This window comes from Spermophilus citellus, assembly GCF_964194105.1.
Source record: "Spermophilus citellus genome assembly, chromosome: 8".
NCBI classification, from domain to species: Eukaryota; Metazoa; Chordata; class Mammalia; order Rodentia; family Sciuridae; genus Spermophilus; species Spermophilus citellus.
The window spans coordinates 112,596,881-112,618,651 of record NC_138189.1 but is presented as its reverse complement, the minus strand read 5'-3'; the positions used below and the strand labels follow the sequence as shown (position 1 = coordinate 112,618,651).

The window sequence follows — 21,771 nt, the reverse complement described above, 5'->3', positions numbered from 1 at the left end:
CCTGCAAAGGGAACAAGCTTAATTTAGTTGAGCCACAAGGCTGAGTGAAAAACGGCATGTTGCAGTTATTGTTTAGTCAATTAAATTGTCCTCTGCACTTGTAGGAACTGTTGCACATTTATTACCAGTATAATACATGCTCTGGCTCTATGGTTGATTTCTGTGCTTCGGATCATCTTATATTTAGCACATCTAAAGATCTGAAAACGAATGATAGAAGACATGGTGATAAATTGTCAGGCTTTTCTTAAGATTCAGAAGTTCTAAAGTTCCTGCCAGTGACAGATGGTCTGTCCTTACTCATCGCTTGTCTTCCTGACAGGACTTGATTTTTCCCCCTATTTTTGCTAAATTCCCTTAAAGTAAACTCAGTTTTTTGGGAGGTGGGATGGTCTCATTTGTTCCAGTCACATAACTATATATAAAAATAGAATTAGCTGCATGCCTTTTTTACACTATCAATGTACACATGTCAAATAATATAAGAAAATAAAGTGATAAGAGGCAGAAAATATTTGAAAAATCCATACTTCATTTCTACTGTTATTTTGAAAACCAAGCATACTGGAGTCCTCACTTATGGTTGTTGTTATTGTTTTCCTTACTGATTTCCTATTATCTTTTGGCAGCCCAAACATAACCTGACCTTCTGGGAAGTTTTTCTTATTCATTGTGGTAATAAATATTATATTACTTTAGTTCCTTCATGATTTCATTAAGATCTAAAACTTCTTGAAATTTTGACTTTAAAAACACAACTAGTGGTTGCTAACTTGCAGAATGTTTTTCAGAATCCACACAGTGATGCCAAAGAGCTATAACAATGATGTGCTTATTATGAAAGAGATTCCAAGAGAAACAAAACACAAAAGGCAAAATTTTAATCAAATTGCTAAATCCCTTTCATTGATTTTAAATGATTACTAGTAAAATAGGAAATGTGCTGCTTAGATTTCTTTTCCTACCTTTTTTTACCTATGTCCCCTCTTTCAGGTCTAACACAGTTGTGGGAATAAATAGAAAGGCTTTTGTAAGGTGTCTTAAAATAATTTCTACAATACACAATTCCATCCTAGTTTGGTACAACATGACTTAGGTTTGCTTAAGTGTTATTTGCTTAAGTGTTATCAAGGGGAAAAGGGTTGTTATTATTACTAACAATATTAAAATAATAACAAAATGAAATATTAAAATAATATTTAACAATATTAAAATAATTGCTTTGGTCTTCACAGTAGCTAGTTGTCTTTTGTCTCTTAACCTCAGAGCTCAGAATTTCATTTTATTTAAGAATGTCTTTCCTAAGAATGTTCACTATACATTAGATCAATTTAATAATATGTGAGAAGGATAAACAACATATCACTTCTTTTTATCTTTTCTTTAATTCTACTGTTTTAATCTCTCTGAAGTTATATATTTGTATTCCCCACTACTTCATCTACGTTAGTCATTTAAATGAAAGAACTGAAAGCCTAGTGGATTTTCAAGGTCTAGGCTATTGAACTCCCTGTCATCTTTTTATTCCCCTTTTCAAATGCTCCTTTCCATTACTAATATCAGTTACCTTTTTAATTAGTGGCTTTTTAACATTGCTCACTTTCAGTAACATTCAATTATAAAAAATCAGAACTCATGCCAGCTTATTGGTTATGCATGAAGAAGTTAACCTAGACCTAAGGAAATTATATTCCTCTCTTAATGGACATTTCTCAGATAATGAATGGAAGCATTAACTTTCTGTATACAACATTACAAACAGAAAGTTTCCAGGTTCTTTAAAACACAGTGACACAGTGTTACTATATTACATAGGTTTTAGTTTATACACACACACACAAAATATTGTATAAATGCACATACTCTGTTACATAATTAAAAGGACATGACATGTCTTTTTATTTTTAAGTATCTTTCTAGTAGAATTTGTATTCCTTCCCCATATAAAAAATGTGCTTGTAAATAAATAAATTAATGTCTTGAATATTCAATATCCATTGAAAAGCCATCATGTACTACATGATTTAAGAATCATGCCTTTATAAAAATTATATAATTAGTTAAAAATTACTCTAGTGAGTACTTTTATGAAATATACTAAGAATAGAAAAAGCTACAAAGATGAAATTTAGTACGAACACAATGGAAATTAGGGTGGAGTTTCCTCCAAAGACCAGGAATCGAACTATCATATGACCCAGTATATCACTCTTTGGTATTTATCATAAAGTCAGCATATTATAGGGATACATGTATACCCTTGTTTATATAAGCACAATTCACAATAACCTAACTATGTCCATCAATGCATGAGTGGATTAAGAAAATGTAGTATATATACACAATGGAGTTTTATTCAGTCCATAAGAAGAATGAAATCATGTCATTTGCAGGAAAATGGATGGAACTTGAGAACATTATGGTAAGCCAGATAAGCCAAACTTAGGTAGCCAAGGGTCGTATGTTTTCCCTCACATGTGGAAGGTAGAGAGGAAAAAGAAAAAAGTTTTGTGTGAGGATTCTTATGAAAATCAAAGGGAGATCAGTAGAGAAAAGGGCCCAGGAGAAGGGAGAAAGGGAGAGAAAAGGAACTAGTGGGGAATGGTATTGTTATTTTGTATGCATGAATGGATTTATAACAAACCCCACCATTATGTATAATCATAATTCACCAATAAAAATATGGAAAAAGGTACAAAACTGAGATAAATAAAACTGCTTTACATTAGATAAGTAGCTAAATTCATTTAACAAATATACACCAAAAGTAATGTCTCAGTCTAAAAGAGTTTAATTTCATGTAAGCACACTACCACAGAAGAGAATAGGGGAGAAGGGTCTGCTCCAGACACTGGAAATATTGTGACCTCCAAAATGTCTTTGGGCATGATGTCACACTCTCAGTAAGATGGAAGGTATAGCAGACACACATATGTAGATGAGAAGTTTTTATGGGTCAGATGTAGAAGTGACATATATCACTTCTGCTTACATTCTATGGGCTATGACTCAATGGTATTTAGTTCTACCTTGCAATGGAGGACAGGAAATGTGGCTAACTTGGTGTCCAGTAGAAGAAGAGAAGGAATTTTGGTGATCATCTATCAGGTTCTACCACATGAATCTCCAATTGTGCTTAAACACTAAAGGGAATCCAAACTGTTATGCTGTTCATATTGCCCAGTTTTTCTCATAAACTTTGAGTCTACTAGCTTGTTCTTAGAGCAACCTAAATTTGAGGGAAAATTTGGGACTAATGAATTTAGAATAGTCTCACAGAGACCTAGTAAGAGACAGGAGAATTTGAAAGCCTGATGAAAGCTTTAACAGCCCTTTCTTTAAAATATACATTGAGCCATATGGATGAAATTTAGCTTACTCATACTGAGTGGTCATATGCACATGGTGCCCACCCATAGTAAAGAGCTCCCAATTGGGAACAAGAAGAATATAGTTTATTTATTTTTATTTGCAGTGATGTCCTTACAATTTTGTTTGTTTCAAATATATACTGCTGAAATACCTTACATTTTAATATTCCTCAGTAAAACCAAAGACAGAAAGTGGAGATTATTTCTCTGCTAACCCTAAAGGAGGGAAGGTGGTATAGTGGGTAGAATCATGGCCTTCAACGAGATATTTACGTTTCTTCTTTACTGAAAGATGAGATTAAGCTATGTTTCTTGGTACAGTTTCATTCTTTCACCTGAAAGATTATTTAAAGTCCAAGTGTGAAATATGTTTTATTGTCTAGATAAATCACCAATAAGTTATCATTCCCTGCTTCATAAATGCCGTTGTACCCTGCAAGGGAGGACAGGAAATCATGTTCAAAGGCATTTAAGACAGCTCCTTGCTTAATATCTATAAATATTGTAGAGTTCATATAGCTTTCATTTTGCTTAGTCTGACCCCATAGTTCAGATTATCTAAACAAGTGTAATTTAAACTCAATTGAGTCAACACTTCTCTACCACTAATGTCGTTTCTGTAGTACTTTCAAATCTATGTTACCTATTGCTTGGCTTTCATGCTCTGTTTCTTTTTAATTCTTCCTGTTTCTTCATTTTATTTATAGTTTTTTTCCTGCCATTTTATCCAAAGATCTACTTTCCCCTTATCTGAATCTCTTTTATCATACTTTTAAAAATTCTAGTAGAGTTCTCATTTATTTTCTAATGCTTTTCTTTGTTCGTAATCATTAATTTTTTTTTTTTTTAGTTATAGATGGACACCATACTTTTACTTTATTTGTATGTCTTTTTATGTGGTGCTGAGGATTGAACCCAGGGCCTTGCACATGCTAGCAAGGGCTCTACCACGGAGCCACAACTGGAACCCCATTCTTCATAATTATTGATGATGTGTTTTCACAACTATTAATGGAAAAAAAAATCAGAAAATTAGAACCAGAGATTTAGTAATACTGATACAAAGTAAAAACTTTTCTATTTTCTTTAATTAAATTAAAATTTGCCATGGGTCAGATTTTCTATATTATATTTGCCCTATAATTTAAATATATATGTAATTCAAAACTAATAATAATGTTCAAACTTAAAAATTGATACTACATTCTCACTTCTCTAATAATTCATTATCCATATACTTCAGTAAGATCATGGAAGCCAATATAATATCTGTTGAAATAGTATGAAATTTATGCAACTATTTAGAAAACAAAGATTCTGCAAATATTAACTTTAAGAAAATATCAAATCACAAAACAGTCATATATCCAATTGTATTTTTTGTGATCTGTGCATTTTTCAGTAGGCATTTTTCAAAAGGACAAAGAAAACCCAACAAAATACAATTAACACTTTATAACAACTCCTTGCTAGCTATTAGAATGCATCCTCATTTGAAATCATATCTTCAGTTATTATTGCTAAAAATAAAAGAATAATTTCTTACAAAGCAATTTTTCCTGTTATATGTCTATGATATAAATAGTAAGAACATGTCTTACACTATGTATTATAAGAATTGATACAATAGAAACCTTGACAGAAATGCAATCCTCAGTATACACACATACACACACACACACCCCTTACATTTTTGGCCTACAACAAGGGTAATTTAGAGAAATGTTCAAAGTTAATCAACCAAGATTCCTACCTATATGTTATTTGCTTTACTTTTTATGTAATCAGTGATTTATAGCTACTAAGATTTCCTACCCATACCTTAATGTTAATATAATCTTTTACTTCTAGTATTTTATTATCAGATAATTTTAGAATTGAATCTACTGAAAATATGCAAAACAAATAATTTTCAAAACAGGGAGCAGTTTACTTACCAAAAATAGTAGCAAACAAGTATATACTCAGTGAAGTAGCAGAAGATAAAATATTAAGTTAGAGCCAGATTTTAGGGAGAGATATGCTTAAGATATTTGTTAGATAGATAATAGAAAACCATCAAAGTTTGTTGGAATGGGGAATGTGATTGAGATTTGAACTCTATTCCTGTTAAATCACAATGCAGTATTACTCAGAGTTTTTAGTTGCAATTTATCCTTATCAAGGCTTCTGATTAATTATATTTTTAAATTTGTGTAGCAAGTCTACAATACATCTACCTGTTGAACACAAATGTTTCTTCGGTATTTTGCTCATGATTTTCCATCTTGAATTCAATAGAAAAGCCTTTCTAATAATGTATGATTCATTTTGTGTCATTTACAAAGTATCTCCATTTAGTTTGATTGTTTTTCATGATTAATGCTGATAGCTGGTTTGTTTTCCATTCTAGGTTGTGGAAACGAATTTGGTTGCTTTTGACTGTCACTGGATCATTATAAATGAGGTAAAGTCGACTAACCCTTATTGTCAACTCTGTGTCCTCTTTTCATATATATATAGTTCCAACACTTCCTATAGCCTTGAATTTCTGGGAGGAAACAGAACATGAAGTAAACTTTCAGCACTGAGTGAATGCTGTTAAATAAAAATAGAATGGAGAGTTTTTAAATGCTAAAGGACTTTATATGAATAAAATAAATGGAGAAATTCTCCCCCACTGAGTATCTTTTAGCTTTGCTGTTGGCATATAGTGCCTGCTCAGAGATCATCTTTATAAAAAGTACAGATCTTCTTTGTAAGCAAAGTGAATTCCTCCCAGTGGAGTGCTTGTGTTCCATTTATATTTTAATGTTGTTTCTAAAACTTTTATATCCACCCCCTTACATGAGGATTAAATAGTTCAGCATATGAATATGAATCAACACAGAACAGATTTTTTCCCTTTTCATAACATACAATTTTTAAAAAATCCATAGACTTGTCAAATTCCTTGTGATTTTTTTTTATTTTTGCCAAAATAATACATAAGATTAAAAATATGTTACAACCCAAGAGTCTTGTGAAATGAGTCTTTCCGTTAGCACCTGCCAGTCAGAATCAGAAAGAACAATGACATTAGCACTGAACAAATAATGTGATCACATGAATTTGCCCTTCACAAGACATAGTATTCAATCATACCTATCACTTGTGAATAAAGACGATCTATTATCTATAGCTACTATCTGTAGAATTATAGAATTATATGATTTGTTTTAGGGTAAGAATTATGGTTTTTCAGTCTCAAAAAAAAAAAAAGGTTCAATTCTGGCTATAAAACTTGTTAGCTGTTTCCATGGACAAATAATCTTCCTGTACTTCAGTATATTCATTCATACAATAAGTATGATGATAACATTTACTTTAAAGGTTCATAATAAAAATTAAATTAGATATTATCTAATCTCTAACTCAGTGCCTGACAAATGACACATGATAAATGGTATCACAGTAATGATCATTTCCTATTAAAGTTCACAGATTGCTCTCTCTCATTACTTTATTGAATTCTAAACATTATTCATAAGTTATTGAGATGATCAGGGTCATAAAAGATAAATGATTTGCCTCTTTTTATGTATAAAAGTAAAAATAGTTTCCAGTTTCAAGTTGTTTCTCCTACACAACACTTCACTGATGGAGTGGTTCTTTTTAGCTCAGGGTAAAGACACTGGAAATGTCTTACAAATTTGTTTTTGGTCTGCCAAATTTATATCTTTATGATTTGTCACTGCACTTTTTGTGTCAAATTAAGATGTGTTGTCCTGAGATTCACCCATGTGATGTGTAGGCAATTTCCCTGCTTTTCAGGGACGTTTTGATACCTTCTAATTTTCTCATGCCTCTTAATTTTCCATCGAGAATATCTGAACCTAATGATAGAGGGAAGAACAAAAGGGAAGGGAATGCAGCAAACCTTCATAGCTTTTCACACTAGATACTTTATTTTTCTTTTTGGGCAAGGAAACAAAGGCTCAGAGAAATCGAATAGTTCACCAGATATTGCAGAACTATTAAGTGGTGATAATCAGATATAAAACTGATTTCTAATCAAGAGCTGGACTTGTTGTCGGTTTACGTTATTTGTGATAATTCTCCTCATGTTTTTTTTTTTTTTTTTAAATTCTGTTACCTCAATTGTAATCTGTGGTAGCCATTTATTCCACTAGCTTTCATCTTTGGTTTTATTATTATCTAGAATACTTTTCTAAACATAAAGAAACTTCCTAATCCCTGTTATCTCATAACCATCCTCTGACAGGGAAGATTTTCTGATGCCAAAGAAGTTGGAGTCATTTTACTTGTTCATGTCAATAAAGCTGACTGGAAAGGAAGACAGGACTTCTTGCCTTCTTGGAGACACAGATTAATCAAAACAAATGAATGCTTATAGTCATCCAATGGAAATGCCCATTCCCTTCTATTTTTTTGATAAGATTACAGAGGGAATCCCTAAGTTAATCTTTTCCCCCATGTCCAATTTAGCTTTTACACTAAATCTTAAAGTAAGAACAAGTAGAGCTACCAGAACATTGTGGATATTTATTCACTGTTTAAGGGTCAAGCTATAGAAAAAAAAAATTACCTCTTCATATTATATAGGTGTTGTCTAAGTAGACCGTTTCATTGGTGATAAATTACATGGAAAGAAGAATAAAAATATTTTCTTCTATCAAGGTTATAACTTAAATTTGTTAAACTTATTCTTAAATAGTATTTCATAAAATATTGGGAAGTGAATATCTAAGTGAATATTTCACAATTTAAATTGTGCAAGTATTTACAAAATAAAACATGCATAAGAATAAAAATCTATCTGGTAAATAGCTCATGTTACAAGCATAGAAGAATTCAGTTCTTTTCCTTCAAGTATCATTTTATTCTATAAATTCTTAGAACTATAAATAACTATAACTTCACTTTTATTGTCATTGAAAGCTTTATCTCTTTTTCACCCACAGTCCTACTTTCTAGTCCTTGAACATGGTGTTTCTTTGGGGCAGGTTAATACTTCCTAGCCTTTGAAAAACACAATGTTCACAACTCACACCATTTACATTGGTTATTACTTTTATCTGAACTAGTAAAGACTCAGAAAATGACCAGGTTTGCAAGAAAAACTATTACCCACTGGCATATCCAAGGTCAGTACTCTTAGTTCCATATGATTCCATTCAGCTACTGCGTCTCTCTGAAATCTGCCTTAGAAAATGGCTCTTGACCCCTTCTTACACACTTTTTAACATGCTTGTTTATACACATTAGTAATATAAGAACCATCATTTACTCTAGTTCCCATAAAAGTAAAAGTAAGGTTTCCTCAAATTTGCTAGGAAGCTAATATACTTTAAAAGCCCCCCAAGAACACACAAATGCCTTCAGGTAGATGGATGGAATTGGAGAATATTATGCTAAGAAAGTAAAACAATCCCCCCCAAAACAAAGGCCAAATGTTTTCTCTGATATGTGGATGCTGATCCATAATGGGGGTTTGGGTGGGGGTGGAGCAGGGGAGGAATAGAGGAATTTTGGATAGGGCAAATGGAGGGAGGGAAAAGGATGGGGCATGGGGGTAAGAAAAACAGTGGAATGAGATAGACATCGTTACCCTAGGTACATGTAAGAAGACACGAATCGTGTGACTCTACTTTGTGTACAACCAGAGAAATGAAAAACTGTGCTCCATTTGTGTACCGTGAACTGAAATGTGTTCTGTTGTCATGTATAACAAATTAGAACAAATAAATTAATTAATTAAAATTTTAAAAAAAAGAACATGCAAATGCCCATTTCTACTGAACCCCGAGAATATGAATCTGTCTAGTTTGGCTTTTGTAGCTATTATTTTGTTGCTAATTTTAAAATCAGTTGCAAATATTTATTTAATCTTATTGCACCAATAGTTTTTTAGAGCAGGGCTATAAATCAAAGTTGGCATTATGCATCATGATACAAATTGATGTAGAAACTTGAAAACAATATTTTTTTTTTCATTTGCATTAAGTGTGCTATAATCATGAGAGTCTGTGCTAGCTCATATGGTGCAATCAATCATATGTTAGGACTTGGTAATGCTACTTATCTCCTCCCTGCAATCACTGGATCCAGCTTAGAGAAGCCTTTCCACATAAGTATTGTCATCCCCTCAGGGCCCTAAAGCAGATGGCCTAGCACTTTATTTAAGTTCTACAAAAGTTAGAAATTCAGATACGAAGATATGCACTGTTTAGAGCTGCACACTGTTTAATACTTTATGTCCCCATTTATCCCTGATAATATTTAGCCTGAACCTTAATGTCCTGATGTGATTTTACTGACTTAAAGTTATTTTTTTCTCTACGGGTTACTGCAGTAAAGTAAGTTGTTTCTTGGGGTGGGAGGGGGAGTTATTTTGAGATTTAGAAAGCCTACTTCTGTAGTGGATATTTTTTTGTTTGTTTAATGGTGAGTGGAGATGTACACTACTAATCTACCAGATAGAAACCTGCCATTCTGTTCCTCTTCCTGTTGGTATATAGGGTAGAGTTAGTTTTGTTTCAGATTTCAACAGAATGTTTGCTTCACATTAATTTAAAACTTTCTGGAAGCATCTAAAGGTCATCTTTGCTGAAGCATGAAGAACAGAAATATATTAGAAATAAAACATACTCTTTTGAAACTATACTGTGTAACAGACGGCAACATCTCATTAGTGAAATTCGTTTTATACAGATTTATTTTAACATTTTTAAAGTATCAGTGTCTAGAATTAAAATTCAAGGTATCTTTAGAAGGTAGTTTGGTAAAGTGTTGTCACTCAATCATTCATTAAATTTTTAATTATCAACATTTATTTAATACCCACTATGACCCAGGAACTTTGTTATAGAGCCAAGAGAACAGGAAGAGGGGAGAAACAAATGGTAAAAGGGGAATTGGGATACTATCTTTCTGAAATAATTTATATAATCTAGATTTGTATCTGAACTGATGGACTTTTAGAGTTTTTCCTTCCCCAAAATTCTATTAATTTAAGCCTAAAGTTGATAAAGTGCAAGAACTCAGGAAGTATTCAATTCTCCTAACAGATGTGTTCTGGGTAGAGCTGTTCCAGGGATATTTCTCCCTAGCAGATGTTTGAGCTTTATTCGTCTTCCTTGGGCTCACACATTTCAGGGCTCACCATACATTAAAATATTAAAGTAAATATTTTCTTGGATATATTAACTCATAATAAATTTTGATTATACAGCTTAATTACTTTGGGTGGAAAAAGGCCATTATGTTTTGCTGCTAAGGAAGTAAAAATGAAAGTTAGAGGTACACTGAAACATATGGATTTACTTTCTATTGCAATAGTAATTCTACTTCATAGGTATACACAGTATACAACACAAATCATTGTATCATTTAGATTCTTTCAATTCTTTAAAACTCAGGTATTTTCTGTTTATACAGGTTTGTTAGTTAGCATATCCGTGGTGCTAGGACTCAGGGGGAAGTATTTATTTAGTGAACTAATTCTTCCTGTGATTATTTTTGAGATAACTTATAGTTTAAACATAATTTTTAAAATTCAGAGCATTTGAACAATATAGATCTTAATTGCTCAATAGTTTGGCATTTTAATATATTTGTTTACTTGGCAATTATTTTTTAATTTTAAGAGAATCCCTTTCTAGATTAAGTGATCATTTGTCTTTTTGTGTTTATGTAGTATTGCATCTGCCACTCTTGAAATGCACATTTTAAAACACAGAGTAAAGTTCTGTAAATATAAAATAGCTGCCTAATCAAGATTTCATATCCCTGTCCCACTGTTTCTGAGATCAGGTGTCAAAACTAAAATTGCAAGTGAACTTTTTTGAGACAGATTGTCTGTTAGTTTTATTCAGAATGGCAGATTTTTTCCTCCCAGAAAATTACTTTCTTTTTTCCTTCCTCAAATAATAATAGACAAAATACATTCAATTCAAATTGACATTTCTTCAGATTTACTTAGGCCTAGGTACCTGAGAACTTCAGCTTATGGAATATATAAAAAGTAACCATCCTTTTTTGTGTGTTTGACTCATGATAGATGACTTTATTGATCATTGTAGAATCCAGGCTATTAAATGCTGAAATAATATATCTTTATTGTTTTAATTCCCATAATTCATGAATATTAATCTACGTGATTCCTGTAAGAAAATATGGACTTTATGTATACTTTAGAGAGTTTTTTCAATTCATTCTATGACTAAAAAGTATTGTGAATAAACAGCATGGAATCTCCATGGTTCTCTATTATGTAAAGTGTAAATAAACAGTGTATGCTTCATGTTGTCATTTTTTAGCAAAAAAATGAGAAAATAGGCAGTATTTTACTTAACATCATAGGCAATTTTTTTAAAAAATATTTATTTATGTATCTTTTGTCTTGGGTGGATACATTAGTTTGTTTTTATGTGGTGCCGAGGATCGAACCCAGTGCCTCATGCATGCTAGGCGAGTACTCTATCCCTGAGCCATCATCCCAGCCCCACATAGGCAATTTTTAAATGTAAAATTTTATCCTAATGTGCTGATCTATAATTCATCATGTGTGGTGTAGAGAGAGATGGTGCTATTTGATAAGAATTTTGATAAATCTTGGTATCATGAAACAAAGGCTACATAGATAACTGAACTTATTAATATTATGAGAAAAGCAGAACAGTTTTCTGGTATGATTTAAGTGAATCTTCCTAACTGTACGATATGGAATTTTTGAACATTGAAAGACATTGAATAGCAATACAAACATAAACTTTAAAAGATTCCATGTTAATGTTAGGGATTAAAATGGAGTTGACGGGCATCACTTAATTCTGCTTTGTGAGAAGATGACAGAAAATTAAAAAGTGACCTGCTCTTTGCCAGACAGAGTTTTTGGTGGCCAGTGAAATGACACAGACTAAGGGAAAAAGACGGCATTATAAACTGAGAAAAACCAGTTTTTATGGCGCATTAAGGATTAATCGCCCAGAAATTCCTGATATTATACTGGTTACAGCTGATGGCAGGTGTTATTTTATTTTCAGAAAAGTTATATTTCATAAAGATCATAAATAAAGGGTGAATTTTAAAGCTAACACATGCTACAAAGAACAGTAATATATAATTAGTCTACAAGAAGAGTAATATGTAATTAGTGAGTCTAGTGGGATAAGAAAATTTGTCTTTTCAATTTTCAGTAATAATTCCTTGATTCAAAACTGTAAAATGCTCACTACAGTCCAAAGTATATCCTGCCCTGCATCGAATATTTTATTTTTATTGCCATAAGAATCTATTCACACCAATAATTTGCTAATTGCAAAGGCCTCATTGGTTTAAAAGGTTCCAAATGGACACTATTCAGCACAAACTGCTTTAGTCAAAAGACAGTTTTAAAACCGAAATTTATTTTGATTACTTCTGTTCTGATTAATTCCAATTAGGAAAAAATGAATGTTATAAAAATATTATTTCAGTTTTATTGTTTTTACATATACTATGTAGTCAAATCTTAAAATTTAATTGTGGAGTAAGGAGGTGGTGGGGAGAAGGAAGTAGAAATTGCTATTCTTTGAGTTTGGCACACACTCTTATACAAAATAAAATTCATGTAGATAAAGAATATTGAGTTCCTCCTTCACTCAGCCTGGTTCAGTCGGTATTAACCAGCAGAAATTTTTACCTTTATGTCAATACCACATCTATAACATTACTCAATAGTTAGTAAGCACTTTTTTTATCCATTACAAAGAGAAACACGTTAGTTAACATCAATAGGTCTAAGAAATATTAATAAAATTCTTAAAAAATAATATGTCCTCTTGCTATATCTATTTATATCACTTTTTAAAGCCTTGTTTTTTCATTGCTATGAACAATATATATTTCTCTTACATTGCAACAATTTTCCTAGGTTGTCCAAGTATGATGAAGTCCATTAATAAATGACAAACTATAGTATCAACTTATTTTGTCACCTTTTTCAATATTTTACCACACTATATTTTTCTACTATATTTTCAATGTAATAAATTATAAACTTGATCATAACTAAGTACATTTAAGTAAACTGTTCCAGTCAGAATCACCTAGGCACTAATGTACATAATTTAAATTAGAAGAACACCTATAAATAAGTTGATTATTTCAATGAACATGTGCTGTTTTCATTTAGATATGTGCTAAGCATCAAGCAAATGTATTATAGTTACAGAATCCCTCAGCAGTCCTAGATAACAACTCATTAATGGTTTTGTGTTTCTCTGTTGCTGTATTGATGAATTTCTAATTCTTCCACTTCCTATCTTATCCTATAGGAAATAAACGATGTTGATGTACAGGAACTTGTAAGAAGGTCAATTGGAAGGCTAACGATTATTCGGCAGACATTTCCAGTCCCCCAGAATATAAGTCAGCGATGTTTCCGTGGCAACCATCGAATATCTTCAACATTGTGTGATCCAAAGGATCCATTTGCTCAGAATATGGAGGTATACTCTAAATGCCTGGGCATTTCTACCAGCGTGCTTTGTTGTAAAGAGTGCTTTTAGAGTTGCATTGGATTCAGAATTATATTCTGTATCATTTCTGCATGATTCTCTTCTTCTATCATTTTAATAACTCTGATAGGGAGAGAGTGCTAAAATCTATATCTTTGATTTTTTTGTTCCTATTATAGAAAAAATATCTTGCTTAATAAAAATATAGTAAATAAAGATTCTTTCCTTCTAAACAGGTAGATCCACAACATTTCCCATGGTAGAATTTGTTCCTGAGACTCCTACTATCTCATTCCAAATTATTAAGCTAATACATTTGCTTGATTTTTTTTGGTATAACAAGGACAGAATGTTTATTATTTTGTTTTCAAAGATTAGTCTCCAGTTTGCATAACTTCAGTGAAATAATATTTAAATTCCAAAAAGTGCTATAGCATTATATTAGTCATTGAACCCATGCTATAGCTGAAACCTTCACTGTCAAGAATACAACAAAGAATTTGTAAGTAAATAAATAAAATCTCTCAATAGCAAAAAGAACCCAAGTCCCTGCAGCTTTCTCAAGAGAATGTTCTTTAAATACTCACTTGGAGACCGTTTCTTTTTCTTAAGGAAAATCCTATCAGATTTTTTTTTTCTTCTTGTACTGGAGATCTCAATCTGTCAGTTTGAAGGGGGTATTAGATAAAGCAGACACACCAACAGCAGGGAGCCAAAAGGAGCACTCTCTAGCAAGGCAAAAGACAGGAAAAAGGAAGAATCAATCACACACGCTAACTTACACATCCTATCAGTATAGGAGTTTTGCTGTAAAAGGAAATCTGTATCATAAAGCAGTTTCTAAGGGCATTGTTGTAGTACAACACTAGCCTGTTAGTGAATATTTAAACAATAATTCTAAAGCATCAGCAAGGATTAAAGTTGTGATCAATTTTAGAAATCAGGGAAACATGATATATCTTAGAAAGTTAATCCTTTAGAATGTTTACTATGAAAATAGTTTTAGTTTAGATGTTCAGTTTGAACACTTTGGAAATACAATTTTAATATGACTAGTTTGTATTCAATAATATTAGATATATAAAGTAATTTGCTAAAACTACTTCTTTGAAAGCTGATCCCCCAGTCTCCTATTCTTAATCAATGTTGAGTTTTTTAGATGAATTACCATCTATCCAACACTTTGTTCATACTTATGAATGTAATGAGCATCATGGCTCCAGGATCATTATCCATAGAATCTTCTGTTTCTTACTGGATCCAGAATCATAAATCTCAGCGTCCTTTTGTATCACTTCCTCCACCAAACCTACCCCAGTACATTGCACCTTTGTGAATATTTGTGGATTTGAATGTACCCAAGGGGAAGGCAGTGGTCAAAGTAAGGCACTCTAAAGCTTTACTTAAAAGGGCTTGTTTAAATTTAGTGCCATTCTTAGTAATAGGCTTATAATAGACCATATTTTCGTATTCACTGATCACGAATATAATCGATGTGAAAATTATAGAATTCTAAATGGAGAACAACAGGAAGAATTTAGATTTAGAAAATTATGAAATATCAAAGACTGTTCTTGTCAAAAGAGGTAGCAGGAAATGAAAGTTTAAGCTAGAAAATTTATAAACTGTGTCATTTAGGGAAAGAAGAAAGAATTTTAAAGCACATTCACACATGAGCATAATCTTTTCATTTCAATTAATCAGTAAGCATATTTTATTTATCTCTATATTCCCATGCTTATCTGATGCAGGAACATGATAAAGGAATCGCCACCCTTAACCCTTGTGTTCATTGCACATTACTCAAACTCAGAGATGGAACAAAACAGAGCATTATTTTTTTCTTTTAGGATTTGTTACATATTAACTTCCCTCTTATGTGTGATAGCATTTGACTAAATATTTAATATATAAAAGGAAAACTGACAAACTTTTATATGTAAAGATTTATATAATTAAAAGTGTGAATACAAAGCTCTTGAATTTAAAATGTTCCCCTAAAAGCAGAACATTTGATGTACAGCCTCTCCTTGATGAAAAGTTTTTATCTCAATGAAGTTAGATCAAGAAACAAAATAAAATGTTGTTTTGTATGAAGTGCACACAATATGACTGGCTAATAATTTGAGGGGGAAGTGGTTCTCTAGGAGAAGCAACCCCTCAACTTGGCATCTATAAAAACGATGCAGATAAATATGGCCACAGATAATCTTTTTCCTCAGAATTAGGAAGTTGGCAATTTAAAAAATTTCAGAAAAAAATAAACTATAAACATTGGCCAAAGTGAGCTCAAAAAGTAGAAACTCAACTGTAAAATCACATTAATCAATACAAGGAAAAGAAGGGAGGGTACATTGGATCTATATGGAGGCCTTTGGGCTGTTTCTAATTTTAATGTCTGTAGAAGGAAAATAAAATTTAGATCTGCAAACAAGTTTCATACATCTTTAAATTAATACCCAAACACTAAAATACAAGGTTAGTTGAAGTTTCAGAGTAAAGAGTAAAGAAGTCCTCTTAGCTGGAAAAAGTTTTTACAACATATGAAACAAGAAGGAAGTGATCCCTTTACTGTTTGGTGGAACTCGTGTTAGTTCGGATGCTAAGAAAGAGAAAATGAACACTCCAATCTTTTTCAATCTATTTTCTCCATCTAAGGAAAATTATCCTCAAACTGGATAAGTTAGAGTAAAAATCATTAAAAGATAAGTAAGCCATTAATTTATAAAGAGCAGGAATTAAAGATTTTAGGAGTATTTCTAACTGACTTAAATGAGGACTAACACCTAAGTGCTTTGAGCAATCAATAATCCAATCATAATCCCAATATTATGATTTAGAGGTGTGAGAGAAATTCTTGGGAAGAATACCAAAGTACAAGAGATTGGTTTATTGCCCAAATTTTCAAAAGTAGAAAGAAAAGACTTGGACGATCAAAATTTAGTATATTGCATGTTAATATTTACATAAACTATAGAATGTTTCATTAAATAAATGGTTTGGAGTATTTCAAATAAGACAATTGGGCTTTCTTAAGAAAAATCACACCCAAACTAAGCCCTCATTAATAGGCTTTTAGGATTGGGAGCCTATAATATAGCTATGTGTTATATATTGAGTTTTATATGGCATTTTTGACAAATTTTCTAATGAAATCCTGAGGGAAGACATTGAAAACTCTATAAATTGGTGACATTTAAATATTTTCACCAAATGAGTCCATATGGGATGAAGATACTAAACTCTGGTCTCAGAGAAGAAGGTTCAAAATATTTTAAAATATTATCATTACCTTTAAAAGTTAAAACATGTATTTTTTATAAAATTAAACCATTTCAAATAATTACCAATTAAGCCATGTAGTTATTTTTGTCCAAAGTTTCAAGTGACCTTGAAATTAATTCACATAGAAGTACCAACAAACTATTCAAGAGACACTGCTACATCTAGAATATGCCTTAGATATATACTGTAGTTTTGAATGTTTGCTAAAATACACCAGGTATTCTTTTACCCTTAGCTTGAGAAAAGTGGAACCTGATGAATATTCAGACACCCTGATAAATATTTCACTCTTGAAATGCAAGGAAGTCTATGGTCATCTGCAAGATTCTGTCCTTGGACCTAATATTGTCACAATGTTTATTACTCCATGAATGAAAATGAATAAAACATGTTTTTGAAATTTGTAAATGCCATAAATATAGGAGAGAAAGCTGGTGTTGCATTACATAAACAAGATCCAAATAATTATTAATCTTGACTGAGTAATAAGCCTAAAAGTTGAAACTTCATAAAGTATAGGTTCATAATCAATTACATGAAGTCTAGAGGAAGAGGCCTGGTTTGACAGCTGTTCAAAGCCGTTAAGTTGAAGACAAATTCAGAATGAGCGCAGTGCAAAGTCAGATTTGCTCTAAACCATTTTAATATCATCTTGGACTCTGTCAGAAGCACTTTGCTAAGATCAAGACATACAGTGTCTTACACTACTGTCTCCTAGTCAGATCATATCTGCATTAATATGTCAGTTCTGGTTACTAAACTTTAATAGAAACATTGAAGAAATAAGAGAAGGACAGAGGAAGAGTACCTGGATGATGAGCAGCCTAGGAACTATATCAGATGGTGAACAGAAGGAAACTGAGTGTTTCAGGGTAAGGCACAGATGGCATCAAATATTTTCACATAGAAGAGATGGCAGCTACAGGTTCAGCGATGACAGAGAACAAGTGTAGTGACAGAAAGCCAGAGAAAAATGATGAGTTAGATGAGAAAATACTGGAGGATAAGATGTCAGAGGTAGTGCAGATTCATGTCCAGCTCCCAGTCACATATGTTGGTTGTGGACATAGAAAAAGGGAAGCTTCTCTGAGTAGAAACTGGAGTCTCCTTTAAATGCTGAGAGACACTTTGGGATCATAGCGAGGAAGGAGTCAAAGACCTCACAAATAAAATCACCAAGAGATCAGTAGAGGACAGCACAAAGGAGCATGAGAGAGCACGTGAACTGCCAAGGAGAGTGAGTACTTGCTTTGAGGAAAGAAGTAAAAGATTAGGAGGGCTTTTGGAAATCTCAGAGAAGGTCACTGCCACTTCTTGATCCTGCCACTGAGAATGTAACAAATGAGAGGAGGCAGTCATCTGTAAAATGCCTATCATATGTTGGGTACAGAACACTCACTTTGACATTAGCATAGATATTCACACTCCATACCTTAAAGTATGCAAAACAGACTATGCCAGAGAAGGTCAAGTACTAGTAAAACACAGTTTGCCAGCAATGACTTGATTTATGTCAACCCACCTAACTTTAAACCTGACATTTTCCCACTTCTTCCAATTTTTTTGACTTTGTTTATTTGATGATTGTTTATTTAAAAAAAAAAACATGTTCTAGATGGTCGGCTAAGTCAAAAGGAGATTAAGTATACGCAAACTAAAGCACAAGGATGGAGAGTTTCCATCCAGGAGGATCTCCTATTCTTGTGTGAATGGCAGATTTTGAAAAATCTTACCATTGTGACGTGTTTCCATAGACCTATGTACTGTGTGTTCTGGGAGAGAAGACTGCTCAGGGAAGCCTAGGATTGGGAAATTGTCAGGGTAGCATTCTCTCAGCAGGTAACCTTTATGCTAAATATTGAAGGAAGTTAACTAGTTGGAGAAAGCTAAAGATACATTGAAGGATGCTACCAGATATCGCACATACACAATTAAAGCTGTTAAAGGGCGATATAGAATAAAGATAGACAAGAAGAAGCAAGTTAAGGCCGTGAAAACAGGGGAGTTTGGAAAAGACAGATAATTGCATATCATTTGAAGAAGTTTATAAAAAGATTTTTCCTTGGATTGTTTTGTACAGTTCGCTCATCTTCCTTATTTCTTCCACATTTTCCTATTGGGTCTTCACAGTCTAAGTCCAATTTGAATTTTGACTCACAGACTAATTTTAACTTCAAGTCTATACTTCATTCACTTCAGATTTTAGTCATTCTCCTCTGGTCTCTTTAATAATTAGCTGGGTGGACCAGGAGTAAGAATAGCTAGCCCTAATATTTCCTTACACAATAATAAACTTGTATTTTATATAATACCTAGAAATGTTCAATGTCTTTTCAAAGACCTGCCATCCATTAGTATTATATATATTAAATATGCTTAACAAACACAGATGATTAAAGATTTACCTGGCATATAAATTAAAATCCACAAGGCATTGTTGGGAAGCTCTTATTAACAGCTTTGAATAGCATCAAACTCTAATTATCCCAATAGCCAAATCTTACTACTGTTCTGTGATGTGCACAGACTGTTTCATAAATTTCCTTCTTCGTTAATTACAACCAAATGACAACCCACATATTTTCCCTTTCATTTTTAGGGAAAACTGTGATAACAAGACACTTTTAAAACCTGAGAAAATTTGAATGCATTAAGATAAAATTAATTTCCATCACTATGTTGATTTCTCAATTTTTTTTCTATCAGGTTTTTCTTTTTGAGCAGTCATAATATAACATTTAACAGCTTTTATTGACCTAAGATCCCCTTTTCTATTCATGTTTTCTTAAAAAATTCTAATTACTTTGAAAAACAAACACCTTTGGTAATTAGTTGGTAGTATAGATAGTAGTTCTTGCAAGACTTAAATTTTAATAGTGCAACAGATCTTTAAGAAATTGGCAATAATTCATTTTTTTTCAATCTGTGTAGAAAGAAGATAATATCATGGTTACCTTAGAAGAAGAGAGCATTAATATAAACACATTCAGACACTGTTCGTAGTTTATGTTATTTGTCATGTCAATGAATTTCAATGCATGTGTATGCCTACCTTATGGTGTATCGATCCTTGATCATTGTATTTGTGAATGGGTCTGTTTTCTTTCATTTCTTCATTATAGAAGCCCCATAGCCATAAACACACACAGATGTCTGCTTCTTCTTTTTTGTACCTATAACACTCATATATAAGATTGAGTTAATATTTCATCTGAATAACTAAAATGAAGAAATTTTATGCATTCAAAAAATGTATTATTCAGTGTGTCCTTCCAATCTTAAGTCCTTAGATCCTTACCTCCTCAGAAAGAAATAAGGGCCAGTGATTTTCTATAGTCTGACACTAACAGCGTTGCCTCTGTCAAAACATCTCTTTTTTATCTTCTCTTTCATACCTAAATAAGCTGAAAACCAGTTGAGGCATACAATCAGACAAGACTTCATTCTCAATAGCAAAATTGCCCAAGAAATGAAAAAAAAGAAACCTTCCCCATAATAAATAACCCAGTAAACTATCCAGAGCAGAAGCAGCTAAGCGGACAAATTTTTCCTTATTCTGGATGGGATGGATGGTATCAATGATTCTAATGATCACTGTCTAATGTCTTTTCAGATTTCAAACCTTTACATATATGACACAGTGCTTCTGCTTGCTAATGCTTTTCATAAGAAGCTGGAGGACCGAAAGTGGCACAGCATGGCAAGTTTGTCATGTATCAGGAAGAATTCAAAGCCCTGGCAGGGTGGGCGTTCCATGCTAGAGACCATCAAGAAGGTAACTTCTGATTAGCATTTCACTCGTCTTAATTTCTATGTAAATAGCATACAATAGACCAGAATTTGATGAGATATCTTTTAGAAGGATTTTTTTCTCTTCAGTATCACTGCCATCTCAAAGCACAAAATAGCAAAATGAAATATTTAAAGGATAGAGGGTTACAAACATATATTAAATAAGTGACCCCTTACTGATTTTAAGGAAAGTTGATGCAAGTAAAAATTGGTGATCAAGATTATTTTAAATTGCCCTGGTTATGTCTTTAAAGATGCTCAAATTATTTTGGTGTCTGTCATAAGGTGCATAAAGTTCTCATGGTTTGGGATTTTTGTTGTTGTTATTGTTGTTGTTATATACCAACTGAAAGTTTATAGTACACTTGGCTGTTTTTCATTTTGATGATATATGCTAAGGCGTTGTGTGCGATGATCCTTAATTTATCTTATAATGAAGATGCAATTCATAAACAGTTCCTCTGTTGAAATGCTCATGCCTCTTTCCAGCACCTGATTGTGGTCCTTTTCATCACTGTTTGCGTGTTGCCTCCATGGGCTGTGGCTGGCTTTGGTTTCACTACCTGTTCCATTCCCAGAAGGCAGTTTATGTTGTTCAGCTCTTCTCAGTGCCATAAGCACTCTGCAGTTTATTAGCCTCTTTGTCATGTCATCCTTGCTGACATTTTCTGTTCATCTTGCACAGCTTCATGGATTTAAAATGAAATGATTAATAAAACAAACAGTTTATCCTGTACCCTGTACGCAAAGCAGACAGCCATTTGGAAGTTTATGGTTTTTTTATTTCACCCTTCCTTTTTGTTTCCTCATACATTTGCCTTTTTTTTTTCCTTAAACAGGCA

At 32.5% G+C, this 21,771-nt stretch overlaps 1 protein-coding gene across 3 annotated transcripts in view; it reads left to right on the top strand.

Annotated features, from left to right (window-relative positions):
- GRID2 (glutamate ionotropic receptor delta type subunit 2) overlaps positions 1-21,771 on the top strand; it is a gene marked incomplete at both ends in the record, with an annotated part of 1,503,481 nt that overhangs the window by 859,507 nt on the left and 622,203 nt on the right. For all 3 annotated transcript variants that reach the window (XM_081304511.1, XM_081304512.1, XM_081304510.1), the window contains 3 exons: positions 5,764-5,817; positions 13,670-13,843; positions 20,751-20,912. In XM_081304511.1, coding sequence (XP_081160637.1) covers positions 5,764-5,817; positions 13,670-13,843; positions 20,751-20,912 — 390 coding nt within the window. The remainder of the gene's footprint in view (positions 1-5,763; positions 5,818-13,669; positions 13,844-20,750; positions 20,913-21,771) is intronic.